Source organism: Bufo gargarizans, chromosome 5 (genome assembly GCF_014858855.1).
Source record: "Bufo gargarizans isolate SCDJY-AF-19 chromosome 5, ASM1485885v1, whole genome shotgun sequence".
In the NCBI taxonomy this organism is placed as follows: Eukaryota; Metazoa; Chordata; class Amphibia; order Anura; family Bufonidae; genus Bufo; species Bufo gargarizans.
The window spans coordinates 344239108-344253156 of record NC_058084.1 but is presented as its reverse complement, the minus strand read 5'-3'; the positions used below and the strand labels follow the sequence as shown (position 1 = coordinate 344253156).

Here is a 14049-nt window from a genome sequence, read left to right as displayed (position 1 = left end):
ATATTTTTTATATAAAATCATTCACTGTACACACAGTACAGTTAATCATACTAAATTTATATATTTTCTATTAAAAAGGTTATAGGTGTGAGGGCTTTTATTTGCAAGTGATCTGTAGTTTTTACCGCTACCATTTTGCAGTACATCCAACTTTTTGACAGCGTTTTATTCCGTTTTCCCAATTATCGCCTGCTCGTTGGTTAAGGAGACCGCTGCATTTACATGGCACTTTTACACCAGCAGATTAAAGAGGACCTTTCACCGATCCGGACATTGTGAACTAAGTATACAGACATGGAGAGCGGCGCCCGGGGATCTCACTGCACTTACTATTATCCCTGGGCGCCACTCCGTTCTCTTTGGTCACTAAGTTATAGTAGGCGGAGTCTGCCCTTGTTCTGCTGTAGCGCTGGCCAATCACATCACAGTGCGACCTCCCAGGCTGTGAGCTCTGCGCTGCGATTGGCCAGCGCTACAGCAGAACAAGGGCAGACTCCGCCTACCATAACTTAGAGACTGAAATCTCTGCCTACTATAACTTAGTGAGCGAAGATACCGGAGGGCATAGCGGGAGAACGGAGCGGCGCCCGGGGATAATAGTAAGTGCAGTAAGATCCCCGGGCGCCGCTCTACATGTCTGTATACTTAGTTCACAGTGTCAGGATCGGTGAAAGGTCCTCTTTAAGCTAACAAGCATTGTACAAACTTTAGCGATAATCTGCTTGAACATCGGACAGTCTAAAAGGTCATAGCGCACAGGGGTTTAACAAGGAATTCTACGCAGAAATGTAACTTTGCGTGTGTATGTGCTGGTAGACGAATGAATAGCTCTGTGATCTGATGACCTCAAAACACCATTTGAAAGACATTCTGTCAAGTGATGTGATTCAAAGAAAATAAAAACTGATAACCTGCAAACAGATTGTTTTTAAACACTTGTATCTGAGAAATGGCTGAACATATTTTTTTTATTAAAGACCAATTGAGCAAAAAAAAAAATTTGGCTACTTTCACACTTGCGGCAGAGTGATCCGGCAAGCAGTTCCGTCGCCGGAACTGCATGCTGCATCCGGCAAAACGTATGCCAACTGATGGCATTTATAAGACTGATCAGGATCCTGATCATTCAGAAAAATGCATTGGAATGCCGGATGAGTCTTTCCGGTGTCATCCGGCAAAACGGATCCGGCATTTTTCTTCACCTTTTTTTCAGTCTGCGCATGAGACGGATCCGGCATTTTGAATGCTGGATGCGACATGAATACATTTCTATGTAAAAAAAAATGCCGGATACGGCATTCAGGCAAGTCTTCAGTTTTATTGGCTGAAGATAAAACCGCAGCATGCTACGGTTTTATCTCTGTCCTGATCAGTCAAAAAGACTGAACTGAAGACATCCTGAACGGATTGCTCTCCATTCAGAATGCATGGGGATAAAACTGATCAGTTATTTTCCAGGTATAGAGCCCCTAGGACGAAACTCAAGTGTGAAAGTACCCTTAGCCCAAAATGCAATAAAAAATAAAATAAAAAATAAATAAAAAACTGGCCCAGAGGTGTCTATAGCCTTTAAGGCCTCTCATTCTTGGTGATAAAACTGCAGGACCCAAGTGATTCCAAGAGCAGGTTTTCCTCAGTCAAGAGTCTGAATAGGAAAGTAGCACTCACATATTCACTACTGCTCCATTCAAAAAGGGGAAAAGGGGGACTCAGGGACCACCATTTCTGATAACTCTAGGGGTCCCAGTGGTCAAACCCAAAGATATCTGATATTTGGATCTGGTCTATGGTGCAGTGATAAGATTATGTTCTCGGGGGCATTCCTTTAAGCACTAGTAGTGGCATTAAAAAAACTAAGAAAAACTTCAACATCTCTGCATATACAACATATACTTCCACTTAGATCCAAAACACGATGGCATACAAACTTTGTATATTGAAGGAGGTGAGCTTGCATAACAAATATTTTACATTAAATTGCAAAAGTATTTTTGAAGAAAAGTTTGCAGTGTGAAGAACGGCTGCTGTGATAAGTGCCAATTTATTGAGACACGTCATTACACTGTCTTCAAAATACCTGCTGAGTCACTGCATTAACATCCCCCAGGAGACTTGCCACAGGTTTAACATTATTACCAAGCTCTTCTGCACAAATGTCAACCTGTTAGATGTAATAAAAAAAATAAGAAAGCTTTTAATCTTAATTCAAAAACACATTATATAAGCATGAGTTCTAAAAATGTTATCAACTGTGCACGATCCTTATGCTCTAAACTGGATTTGTTTGGAATTTGTGAAATATATTGGTGCCATATAACGAATGGTAAGAGAATAACTATTCGAAAAGCTCCTCAGTTGTTTCAAATATACTACACTTACCTAAGCAAAGCAAAAATGGTTATTATTTAAAAGGGTCACAGAGTCTTAAAAAAAATCAAAAATACTTTAATACCGTATTTTTCACCCTATAAGATGCACTGGCCCATAAGACGCACCTAGGTTTTTGAGGAAGAAAATAAGAAAAAAAATATATTTTGAACCAAAAGGTGTGCTTTTGGTGGGTTTTGAACTAATGGTGGTCTGTGGATGGCACATCTATAGCATCTTATCTAATGTGTCATCTACAGATCCCCCATAACAGTGTCCCTGTGTAGTGAATGGGGGCCGGCATCTGGTTCTGTAATGGCAATGGCAGAAGGGCCTGGTGCAGTCACTGTATTCTACTACACTGGGCCCATCATGCACCATGCACCTGAGCCGCCTGCTTCATTCATAAAGTGGGCAGAGCAGGCGTGTGACGTAGTGAGCTATGCTGTGAGCGCCCGCCCGGCCTCCTGACTGCCAAGAAGTCAGTAGTATGTAGTACAGCGCTGGATTTAAGATGATTTGAATACTTCAACAATATTCACAAGTTAGATATGTTTATACTACAGTGAGCGGGGCCCAGTGTAGTAGAATACAGTGACTGCACCGGGCCCCGCTGCCATTACAGAACCAGATGCCGGCCTCCAGCCCCTCCTCCCTCTTAGCCGATACACCTGAAGGTCGCAGCATTCGCCCCATAAGACGCACTGCTATTTTTCCCCACACTTTTGGGCGGGGAGTGCGTCTTATAGGGCAAAAAATACGGTATGTCAGAAACACATCAAAAGTTCTGATCTGTGGAGGTCCTGCTGAGACCACCATGATCTCTAGAATAAGGGCAGAGAAGGGAGTACATTCTGTACTCTCTGCAGGAAACAGGCTCACTAGAAAGTCTATGGGCCTGTCTTAATTCAGTCCTCTGCAGAGGAGAGAGATCGAGATGCACGCACTTCTCTCTCGTTCTAGCAATCAGTGTGGATCTCAGAGCTCAGACCCCCACAGATCAACACATGTCTCTATGACCAGGATATCAAAAGTTTTTCCAAAACTCAATGACCCTTTACTTTATCATATAGTCTTAAAGAGACAGAATTGAGGCACTTCAATAATATTTAAGGAAAAATCTGTAATGGATAATGCCTCCCACTATACAAAAAAGACCCAGGGTGTCCCAGGGAGGGGTAAAGGACAGTGCCCGCCCAATGCGACCACAGAGGACACCCTTAAAGGGTAACTCGGCACAAGCTCCCGAGTACAACAGCAGAAACAGAAGAAAATGGAGCTCATAGTACCAAAATATAAAAATATGTATTTTATTAGAGCATAATTAAAATGACATAAATGACAGGTAGGGCTAGTACCCTACGGGATAGCCTCTAACCAGACTATTTACAACCAACATCTCACCAGCTTTGTGTCGGACAAGGGAGTCCAAAGACCGGGTTCAGACCCTGCGGCGGATGTGCCGCATGCCCTAATATGGAGCGATCTTTTGACTTTGTGGACTCGTCTCGAGCTAAATCTTTCGAAATCAACTAGTCCCTTACATGCTCCAGCACGCGAGTGGTGTATTATGCCTTATGCCCCTGCCCCAAGATATAAGTGGGTTTGACAACACGCGAGTTGAGGGTCCGCGTGCGGGAGCATGTAAGGGACATCCTTAAGGCACAGGAAGTAAAGGAGGTTGAGGTCCTTAAACCAGTTGCAAGGTATTTCAAGGAATTTCACTCATGTAACCCGAGCTTTCGCAAGGTTAGAGGGATGGACTGCATCCAGGTTGACCTACGTGCAGGCAATATATCCAAGAGGCTAGCCCAAAAGGAGAGCCGTTGGATCTGGACCCTTGGGACCTTACGTTCCAGGGGCCTTAATGAGAATTTGGGCTTTTCTTTTTTGTAACCGCTGGGTCCACAACTGTGGATCCCATTTCTTTCTTTTAACAGTTTGTTTGTTATTATTATTTCTACTAATTTGTTCCAAATATATTTTGTCTCTCTCTCTAGCACTTAAATTCTGTGGCGGGACACCATGTTATCTTGCCTCCCTCTGATTCGTTACAACTGGATTCTCCTCAGCCTGTTCCATCCTGGGTAATCCAGCACACGGTCCTCGTTAGGTGAGCTCTGGTCCTCTTACAATGTAATAAAGCAGCACGAAATGCCAGCAGAATGCTTGGATGTATAGGGAGAGGTATAAGCAGTAGAAAGAGTGAAGTGCTTATGCCGCTGTACAGAACACTGGTGAGACCTCACTTGGAGTATTGTGCGCAGTACTGGAGGCCATATCTCCAGAAGGATATAGATACTCTAGAGAGAGTTCAGAGAAGAGCTACTAAACTGGTCCATTGATTGCAGGATAAAACTTACCAGGAAAGGTTAAAAGACCTTAATATGTATAGCTTGGAAGAAAGAAGAGACCGAGGGGATATGATAGAAACTTTTAAATACATAAAGGGAATCAACTCGGTAAAGGAGGAGAGCATATTTAAAAGAAGAAAAACTACCACAAGAGGACACAGTTTTAAATTAGAGGGGCAAAGGTTTAAAAGTAATATAAGGAAGTATTACTTTACTGAGAGAGTAGTGGATGCATGGAATAGCCTTCCTGCAGAAGTGGTAGCGGCAAATACAGTGAAGGAGTTTAAGCATGCATGGGATAGGCATAAGGCCATCCTTCATATAAGATAGGGCCAGGGACTATTCATAGGATTCAGATATATTGGGCAGACTAGATGGGCCAAATGGTTCTTATCTGCCGACACATTCTATGTTTCTTGTTACTCCCTTCTTGGCAATACGACCTTGGTGCTTTTTTACACCTGGTCATTATGGTTGGTTTGTTGCTTACCCTTTACCTTTATTTGTCTAACATACCATTTTTTACCGCCATGTGGGGGTTTTCATGCTAGTGGTGGCTATAGGTAGTCCATTCATAATATAGTATATGAAGGAAAGCAGCGATTTCCAGCAATGTACACTCACCTAAAGAATTATTAGGAACCCGGGAATGTAGATAATAGACACGCGGCACTCACCAGGGTCGATGCTTCATAGATGCTTTAATTGCCGTTCAGCAAAATAGCGTAGAGTGCACAGGCTGGGGAGCGGACAGGCCCAGGTGTGGTTAGGCGGTGATGGCCGTTTCGCGCTAGATCGCGCTTCCTCGGACCGCTACTCACGTGCAGACGCACAAACGTGCTTTTTAAAGGGCAGACCCAGGTCATCCCCATGCTGACCATGGACGCTCCCCAGGTGCGCACTGTGAACAATACAGAAAGGGATCGTTACATTGTTATACACACTCACTGCAAAGCTCTTCAGCATGACATTTTGTAACACACCATCACATCAAAAGGAGGAGACAAGTTACACTAGCAAAGAAGAGGGAATACTTGATACACAAATCAAGGAGGTATACATTGGAATTATAACAAAGAAGCTAATTCCCTGTCGCTGTATAGTGTATGGGGGAATGGAGCACAAATGGAGGAGATGGAAAATAGATGTCTGGAAATGCAGATGGTCAGATTCTGGTATGGGCGCAGGAGACTTGCAAGTCCTTGAATATGTTGTTGTCTTGACTAGGGAGAAGGGGACTCAAAGGAAGACAGCCATGTCGTTTTTGTCATTCAGACCGTGTGGTCCCATGGCTCCCGTTTTGATGATCCATTGAGCCTCCCGCTGTAACAGAAGACGGTGGCGGTCCCCACCCCGTGGGATGGGGCCCACCGCCTCTATCCCAGCGAAGGAGAGGCTCGACGGATCACCATTGTGGGTTGAGCGTACATGGTCAACAAGGCGCGGAGAGCCATGTCCCGTCCTAATGGAGCCAAGATGTTCCTGTATACGCTCAAACAGGGGCCTAATGGTTTTGCCAATGTAGAACCGGTTGCAGGTACATGATATGACATAAACCACATGGGTAGTGCGGCATGTAATGAAATCATTGACTATGTGTGACGCCCCCCAGGGACAAGGACTTCCCCTGTGAATTGTAGGGGCAGAAAGAACACGTCCCACATTTAAAGTTACCTTGAGGTCTCCTGCTTTGGAGCCAATTGGGCTGTTTGGTCCGCCCTAATACACTGTGGACTAACCTATCCCTTAAGGTGTGACATTTCCTAAAGGCGATTAAGGGTCGCTGGGAAGCTAAGTCCCCCAGAACCGGGTCACCCTTCAAGAGATCCCAGTTATTGAGCACCGTGTGTTTTACAATGTCTGCCGCTGGACTGAATAAAGGTGAATCCATCTTCGTTATCTTTGTGGACCTGATCACTGAGTAGACTATGTCTGGGGCGGAGAGCTGCTCGATACATCGCATCAGTGACGTCTCGCTTTAGATAACCCCTCTCAAGCAGCCTGTCTTTGAGTTGGTGGGCCTGCCTGAAATAGTCCTCCTCTGTGCTGTTAATCCTGCGAAGGCGTATAAACTGCCCATACGGGACGGCTTCCTTAACCGCAGGGGGATGGAAACTTGTCTGGTGGAGCAGTGAATTGGAGGCTGTGGGCTAGCGGAAGCCCGTGGTCTGCAAAGTACCATCTACAACGGAGACCTTAACGTCCAGAAATTCTAGACTATTGCCTCCGAAGTTGAGGGTGAATTTCATATTCATGCAGTTGGTCTCGTTAATATATTCCACAAACTGTACACACTGAGTTTCGCTGCCTGACCAGACCAGAAACACGTCGTCCACATACCGCAAGTAGAGGTGGACATATCTGAGGAAGGGGTTCTATATGGAGAAGATGTAGGTCTCTTCGAATACCGCCAGATACAGGTTAGCGAAGGTGCACGACACAGGAGTGCCCATCGCTGTACCTAGTATCTGGCGGTACCACTGACTTCCGAATTGGAAGACGTTGTTGGATAATATCAGGTCTAGGGACTCCTGAATGAACTGTGAAAAAATGTTGCCTTTGTTGGAGCTGCTAAGGACTGTTGCTATAGCTCTAAGGCCTGCATCATGTGGAATTCTGGTATACAGGCTCTCCACGTCCAAGGACACAAGGTGGAATTCCTCCTGCCACTCAACAGAATTATTAGGAACACCATACTAATACGGTGTTGGACCCCCTTTTGCCTTCAAAACTGCCTTAATTCTACGTGGCATTGATTCAACAAGGTGCTGATAGCATTCTTTAGAAATGTTGGCCCATATTGATAGGATAGCATCTTGCAGTTGATGGAGATTTGAGGGATACACATCCAGGGCACGAAGCTCCCGTTCCACCACATCCCAAAGATGCTCTATTGGGTTGAGATCTGGTGACTGTGGGGGCCATTTTAGTACCGTGAACTCATTGTCATGTTCAAGAAACCAATTTGAAATGATTCGAGCTTTGTGACATGGTGCATTATACTGCTCGAAGTAGCCATCAGAGGATGGGTACGTGATGGTCATGAGGGATGACCAAATTTGGACTCTACCATTTGAATGTCTCAACAGAAATCGAGACTCATCAGACCAGGCAACATTTTTCCAGTCTTCAACAGTCCAATTTTGGTGAGCCTGTGCAAATTGTAGCCTCTTTTTCCTATTTGTAGTGGAGATGAGTGGTACCCGGTGGGGTCTTCTGCTGTTGTCCGCCTCAAGGTTGTGCGTGTTGTGGCTTCACAAATGCTTTGCTGCATACCTCGGTTGTAACGAGTGGTTATTTCAGTCAACGTTGCTCTTCTATCAGCTTGAATCAGTCGGCCCATTCTCCTCTGACCTCTAGCATCCACAAGGCATTTTCGCCCACAGGACTGCCGCATACTGGATGTTTTTCCCTTTTCACACCATTCTTTGTAAACCCTAGAAATGGTTGTGCGTGAAAATCCCAGTAACTGAGCAGATTGTGAAATACTCAGACCGGCCCATCTGGCACCAACAACCATGCCACGCTCAAAATTGCTTAAATCGCCTTTCTTTCCCATTCTGACATTCAGTTTGGAGTTCAGGAGATTGTCTTGACCAGGACCACAACCCTACATGCATTGAAGCAACTGCCATGTGATTGGTTGACTAGATAATCACATTAATGAGAAATAGAACAGGTGTTCCTAATAATTCTTTAGGTGAGTGTATATGTGCCAGCTGTTTGGTGTTCAAAGATATGGTGTTCAGAATGAGCACCATATTTCTGACCCACCTAATCCACTTTTTCTAACTCGGAAGACAGATAAAAAGAAAAATAGACATCGTCCTTGTCCACTTTATTACAATTCTTATTTAAAATTGTCAGAAGTCTAGTGTGTTGGGCTTTGCTTTTTTGTGGTGCCTGAGAGAGTGTCCCTGCTCAGGACCTTTCATGAAGATTATACTTAAAGGGGCATTCCCATCTCAAACATTGATGGTATATCACTAGGATATGCCACCAATGTCAGATAAGAACGGTTACCAGAGGTGGGACCCACACCTTTCTCCAGAATGGGCCCCCCGAAGCGAAGGGGAAAAAAAAATAAAAAAAAATAAAAAAATAAAAAAAAAAAAAAAAATCCGGTGAATGGAGAAGTGTCCGTGCACTCTCCATTCACTGCTATGGAACTTCCAAAGACTGCTGAGTATGTTCACTTGGCTATTTTTGTAACGCCCATAGCACTGAATGGAGAGCACGTTGCAGATGCTCAGTGTGTTCTCCTTCACTAGGGGCAGTTCTGGAGACAGGAGCAGGTGGGAACTGCAGATGTGGGAACTGCACCTATTTGACATTAACGATATATCAAAGATGCAGTTAATGTCCCATCTGGGACCAAATACAGACTACAGTCACATTGTCTGATTGACACCTCCAAGATTCCTCTACCCTACTCTAACCTGTCAGCAGTAGGGATGAGCGAACCTGAACTTTACAGGCTTGGGTGGTGTAAGAATACAGTTATAACAGAATTCGTAGACTGAATGCAAAATGGAAGCCTTTAAGAGGCATTCCGTTTTAATCCGTCATAATTGAAGTCTATGGCCAAGCATAGACTTCATTATGAATGATCAAAACAGAATGCCTCTTAAAGACTTCAGTTTTGCATTCAGTCTACGAATTCTGCTATAAAGGAATCTATAACGGAATTCCTACACCACCCAAACCCCGAACCTGTAAAGTTCAGGTTCGCTCCTTCCTAGTCCGCAGGATATTGGCCTTCAAATTGCCTACATTACCTTATTGATCTGTTCATGTTACCCCTGTTCTTTTAGGCTGGGTTCAGACCTGAGCGTACGCTCTGTATGCGCGATTGTACGGGCGTTTGCAATAGCGCATACAGAGACATTGTCGCGCATTCCCGATGAAGTCTATGTACGGGAACGTGCGACAAGACGCCCCAAAGAAGCGTTGGGCGTTTTACAGCGCGATCGTACGCGCTGTAAAACGCTCAGGTGAGAACCATTCCCATAGGGAATCATTGGTTCTTGCCTGTTGAGCGTTGAACGCGCTGTAAAACGCTCAGGTCTGAACCGGCTGTTAAGGTTTTTCTGACTCCAGAATCCAGAGAGAGACATCGCGCCTCCTGTCTACTGATTGACATTTCCTATCACAGGCAATGTCCTTCCCTTGACATCTACTTACTTTGCCAGATATCCAAGAGGGTTTTTAACAAATTTGTCCTAGGCTGATTTTCTACCCTATTATTTTTTGGTAAAGCATAAATGGTCAATAAAAATAAGTTTTTGAGTAAAAAACCATGCAGTCAAAACAAGCTCATTACTGACCTGAATAATCTTTACATCTGGTCGGAATCGTGGTGGGAGACCAAAGTGCAAAATCCAGTTCAGTCTGGCACCCAGCAGCAGAATAACATCAGCATTGAGCAATGCACTGGCAAAAGAACAAGCAAATGGCAGTAATAGAAGAAGTAGTAAGAGCAAAGGACTAGATTACAGAAATATTGTCTGTGCATATCAAGCAGCGTAAGGCAGAGCCACCTGAGAAAGCAAGAAGCACTTTTAACCCTTTAAAGGGTACCTGTCACTAGTTTTTTTGCTGCCCTAACCAAGAGCAGCATAAACTAGTGATAGATAACCTTAGCAAATCTAAAGCCACCTAAAGCGGAGCCGTCACCTCTCCTAACATGTCTGCGTTAGTAACATGGGCAGCATGGTGGCTCACTGGTTAGCACTGGTGCCTTGCAGCGCTGGGGTCCTAGGTACGAATCCGACCAAGGACAACATCTGCATGGAGTCTGTATGTTCTCCCCATGTTTGTGTGGGTTTCCTCTGGGTACTCCGGTTTCCTCCCACACTCCAAAGACACACTGATAGGGACCTTAGATTGTGAGCCCCATTGGGGACAGCCGGATGCTAATGTCTGTAAAGCGCTCCGGAATAGGTCAGCGCTATATAAGTGCATAAAATAAATACTTGCATTCCCTGTGCAATAACAATTCTGGAGCATCTATTCTTATGCCATTCCTTTATTATTCCTGATAGAAGTTATAAATGAATCACTAGCAGCCTGCAATGATGGTCCAGATGGGTGTTACCAGTTGGGGGATGTGTTCCTGCATAGTCTGACACTGTCCAATCAGTGCTGCCAGTAACAGACTGGTAACACCAATCTTGAATCAGTACCAACTGCTAGCAATTCAGGTAAATTAGAGGAATAGCACAACACAGTCATAAGATTAGACGATCTAGAGTTTTTACATGGGGAATGCAAATAGTCACTAAAGCAAAACATGTCAGGATAGGATACCGGTCCTCTTTAAATCCTTTCCGACATGTGACGTATTAGTGCGTCACATGTCAGGTCTTTAAAGACGGCCCCTGTAATGCCGATCTCTGACTTTTATCCCCTCATATGCCATCGTCAAATTTGACCATGACATCTGGAGGCGCAAAAACACCCCCCTGGCGGGGCGCCATAGGAACGTAGTAAAATCCTAAAAAATTGCTGATTTGTCTTTTTTTTTGGGTTGCTTCACCTCCCCCCCCCAAAAAAAAAAATAGAAAATTATCAAAGTTGTACACACCCCAAAATGGTATCAATTAATAGTACAGATCACCCCCCCCCCAAAAAAAAAAAAAGAGCCCTCATACTGCTCCGTACACATAACCACAAAAAAGTTAGGGGTCAGAATATGAAAGGTTTTTTTTTTCCCCAGTTTTAAAACGCAAGAAAAACCATACATATGTAGGATCGCTGTAATCGTCCTGAACTGGAGAACAAAAGTAATTTTTACCACATAGTGAACACAAAAAATAATAAAAAAATTTAAGTTGCGGAATAGCATTTTTTGGGGTCCAATTTCACTCCATTCCCCACTACATTGTATGCAATATTACATTTGTCCGTTAGAAAATACAACTTGCTCTATGAATACAAAGGAGAGATTATACAAGATTCTGGAAAAATACCTGGACCTGGCAGCAGCAACACAAAATGGATGATTGTCAGGTACAACACCTTTGCCCATTGGAGTGGGCAGAAAAGGCAGTCCACATTCTTCCACCAATCTTCGAATGCTGACCTCTGCACGTGAGAATGCAGCACCTAAAACACATGAGCTGAAATCAGGAGAGCTATATAAAGATAAAGAGGGGCTTACTATTCATGACTGTATGTTACATCAGCGAGTATGAAAACCTACTGTAAAGTTATAAAGCGACCATGGGAACCAACAAATTACTTTTACGCATAACTATAGTATGCAGTCAAGAAGTTGAGTATGTAGGCTTTTCAATATTTTACTATATGCTCTGAAGTAAAATCTGTTTAAAAAAATAAATAAAAAATGCTGTGAAAAATGCCGCTGGACACAGATAAATTAATGTATTAACTGATTCGATGTGGGATAAATAAATATTGGATATTGAATCGGCACAGAAAAGCATGTAAACCTCACTTACGGTACTTTACTTAAGGGTACAGAACCTGCTGCCGATTTTACGCTCAAGTAGCCATTTAATTTGAGCCTTCTGCTTCTAACAATCCCAGATTCTAGTAGTGGTTTAGGGTCCATTCACATGTCCGCAAGCGTTTTGCGGTCCGCACATGGCCGGCACTATGATAGAAATGCCTATTCTTTTCCATGGCCGCGGACAAGAATAGGACATGTTCTATCTTTTTTGCAGGGCTGCGGAACGGAAGTGAGGATGGGGACAGCACACCGTGGGCTGTCCACATCTTTTGCAGTCTATTGAAATGAATGGGTCCCCGCCCGTTCTGCAAAATTGCGGAAAAGATGCAGACCCATTTATGCGGACGTGTGAATGGACCCTTACCAGAGAATTAGAATTTATAAACTATTGCATGCTGCTTTAAAACAAACTGCACTTGTCTAGCTATAAACTACCGCCCTAAGTGCTCATTCACCCGATTCGGGTGCTGCCAGAGTGTAGAACGGACTGCACACAGACTGAACACTGACTCATTAACCCCTTAAGGACCGGGCTCATTTTCACCTTAAGGACCGGGCCATTTTTTGCAAATCTGACCAGTGTCACTTTAAGTGCTCATAACTTTAAAACGCTTTGACTTACCCAGGCCGTTCTGAGATTGTTTTTTCGTCACATATTGTACTTCATGACACTGCTAAAATTGGGTCAAAAAAGTTATTTTTTTTGCATAAAAAAATACATTTTTTACCAAAAATTTAGAAAAATTAGCAAATTTCAAAGTTTCAGTTTCTCTACTTCTGTAATACATAGTAATACCCCCAAAAATTGTGATGACTTTACATTCCCCATATGTCTACTTCATGTTTGTAGCATTTTGGGAATGATATTTTATTTTTTGGGGATGTTACAAGGCTTAGAAGTTTAGAAGCAAATTTTGAAATTTTTGAGAAATCTTCAAAATCCCACTTTTTATGGACCAGTTCAGGTTTGAAGTCATATTGTGAGGCTTAGATAATAGAAACCTCCCAAAAATGACCCCATTCTAGAAACTACACCCCTCAAGGTATTCAAAACTGTTTTTTCAAACTTTATTAACCCTTTAGGTCTTCCACAAGAGTTAATGGCAGATAGAGAAACAATTTTGAAATTTCTATTTTTTGGAAAATTTTCCAATATAATCAATTTTTTCCAGGAGTAAAACAAGGGTTAACTGCCAAACAACACTCAAAATGGGTTGCCCTGATTCTGTAGTTTGCAGAAACACCCCATATGTGGTCGTAAACTACTGTTTGGCCGAACGGTAGCACATAGAAGGAGGGGAACACCATATGGGTTTTGGAAGGCAGATTTTGCAGGACTGGTTTTGTTTATACCATGTCCCATTTGAAGCCCCCTGTTGCACCCCTAGAATAGAAATTTCAGAAAAGTGACTCCATCTAAGAAAGTACACCCCTCAAGGTATTCAAAACTGGGTTTACAAACTTTGTTAACCCTTTAGGTGTTCCACAAGAGTTAATGGCAGATGGAGAAACAATTTAGAAATTTCTATTTTTGGGAAAATTTTACAATATAATCAATTTTTTCCAGGAGTAAAAGCAAGGGTTAACTGCCAAACAACACTCAAAATGGGTTGCCCTGATTCTGTAGTTTGCAGAAACACCCCATATGTGGTCGTAAACTACTGTTTGGCCGAACGGTAGCACATAGAAGAAGGGGAACGCCATATGGTTTTTGGAAGGCAGATTTTGCTGGACTGGTTTATTTACACCATGTACCCTTTCAAGCCCCCTGATGCACCCCTAGAGTAGAAACTCCATAAAAGTGACCCCATCTAGGAAACTACGGGATAAGGTGGTTGTTGTTTTGGGACTATT

At 43.3% G+C, this 14049-nt stretch overlaps 1 protein-coding gene across 1 annotated transcript in view; it reads right to left on the bottom strand.

Moving 5' to 3' along the window:
* Positions 1-14049, bottom strand: part of HACL1 (2-hydroxyacyl-CoA lyase 1) — a 63998-nt gene that overhangs the window by 9493 nt on the left and 40456 nt on the right. Inside the window, exons 9-11 of the mRNA XM_044293734.1 lie at positions 11693-11828; positions 10049-10154; positions 2078-2161 (exon numbers count right to left, since the gene is read on the bottom strand). Of these exons, the coding sequence (XP_044149669.1) occupies positions 2078-2161; positions 10049-10154; positions 11693-11828 (326 nt within the window). The remainder of the gene's footprint in view (positions 1-2077; positions 2162-10048; positions 10155-11692; positions 11829-14049) is intronic.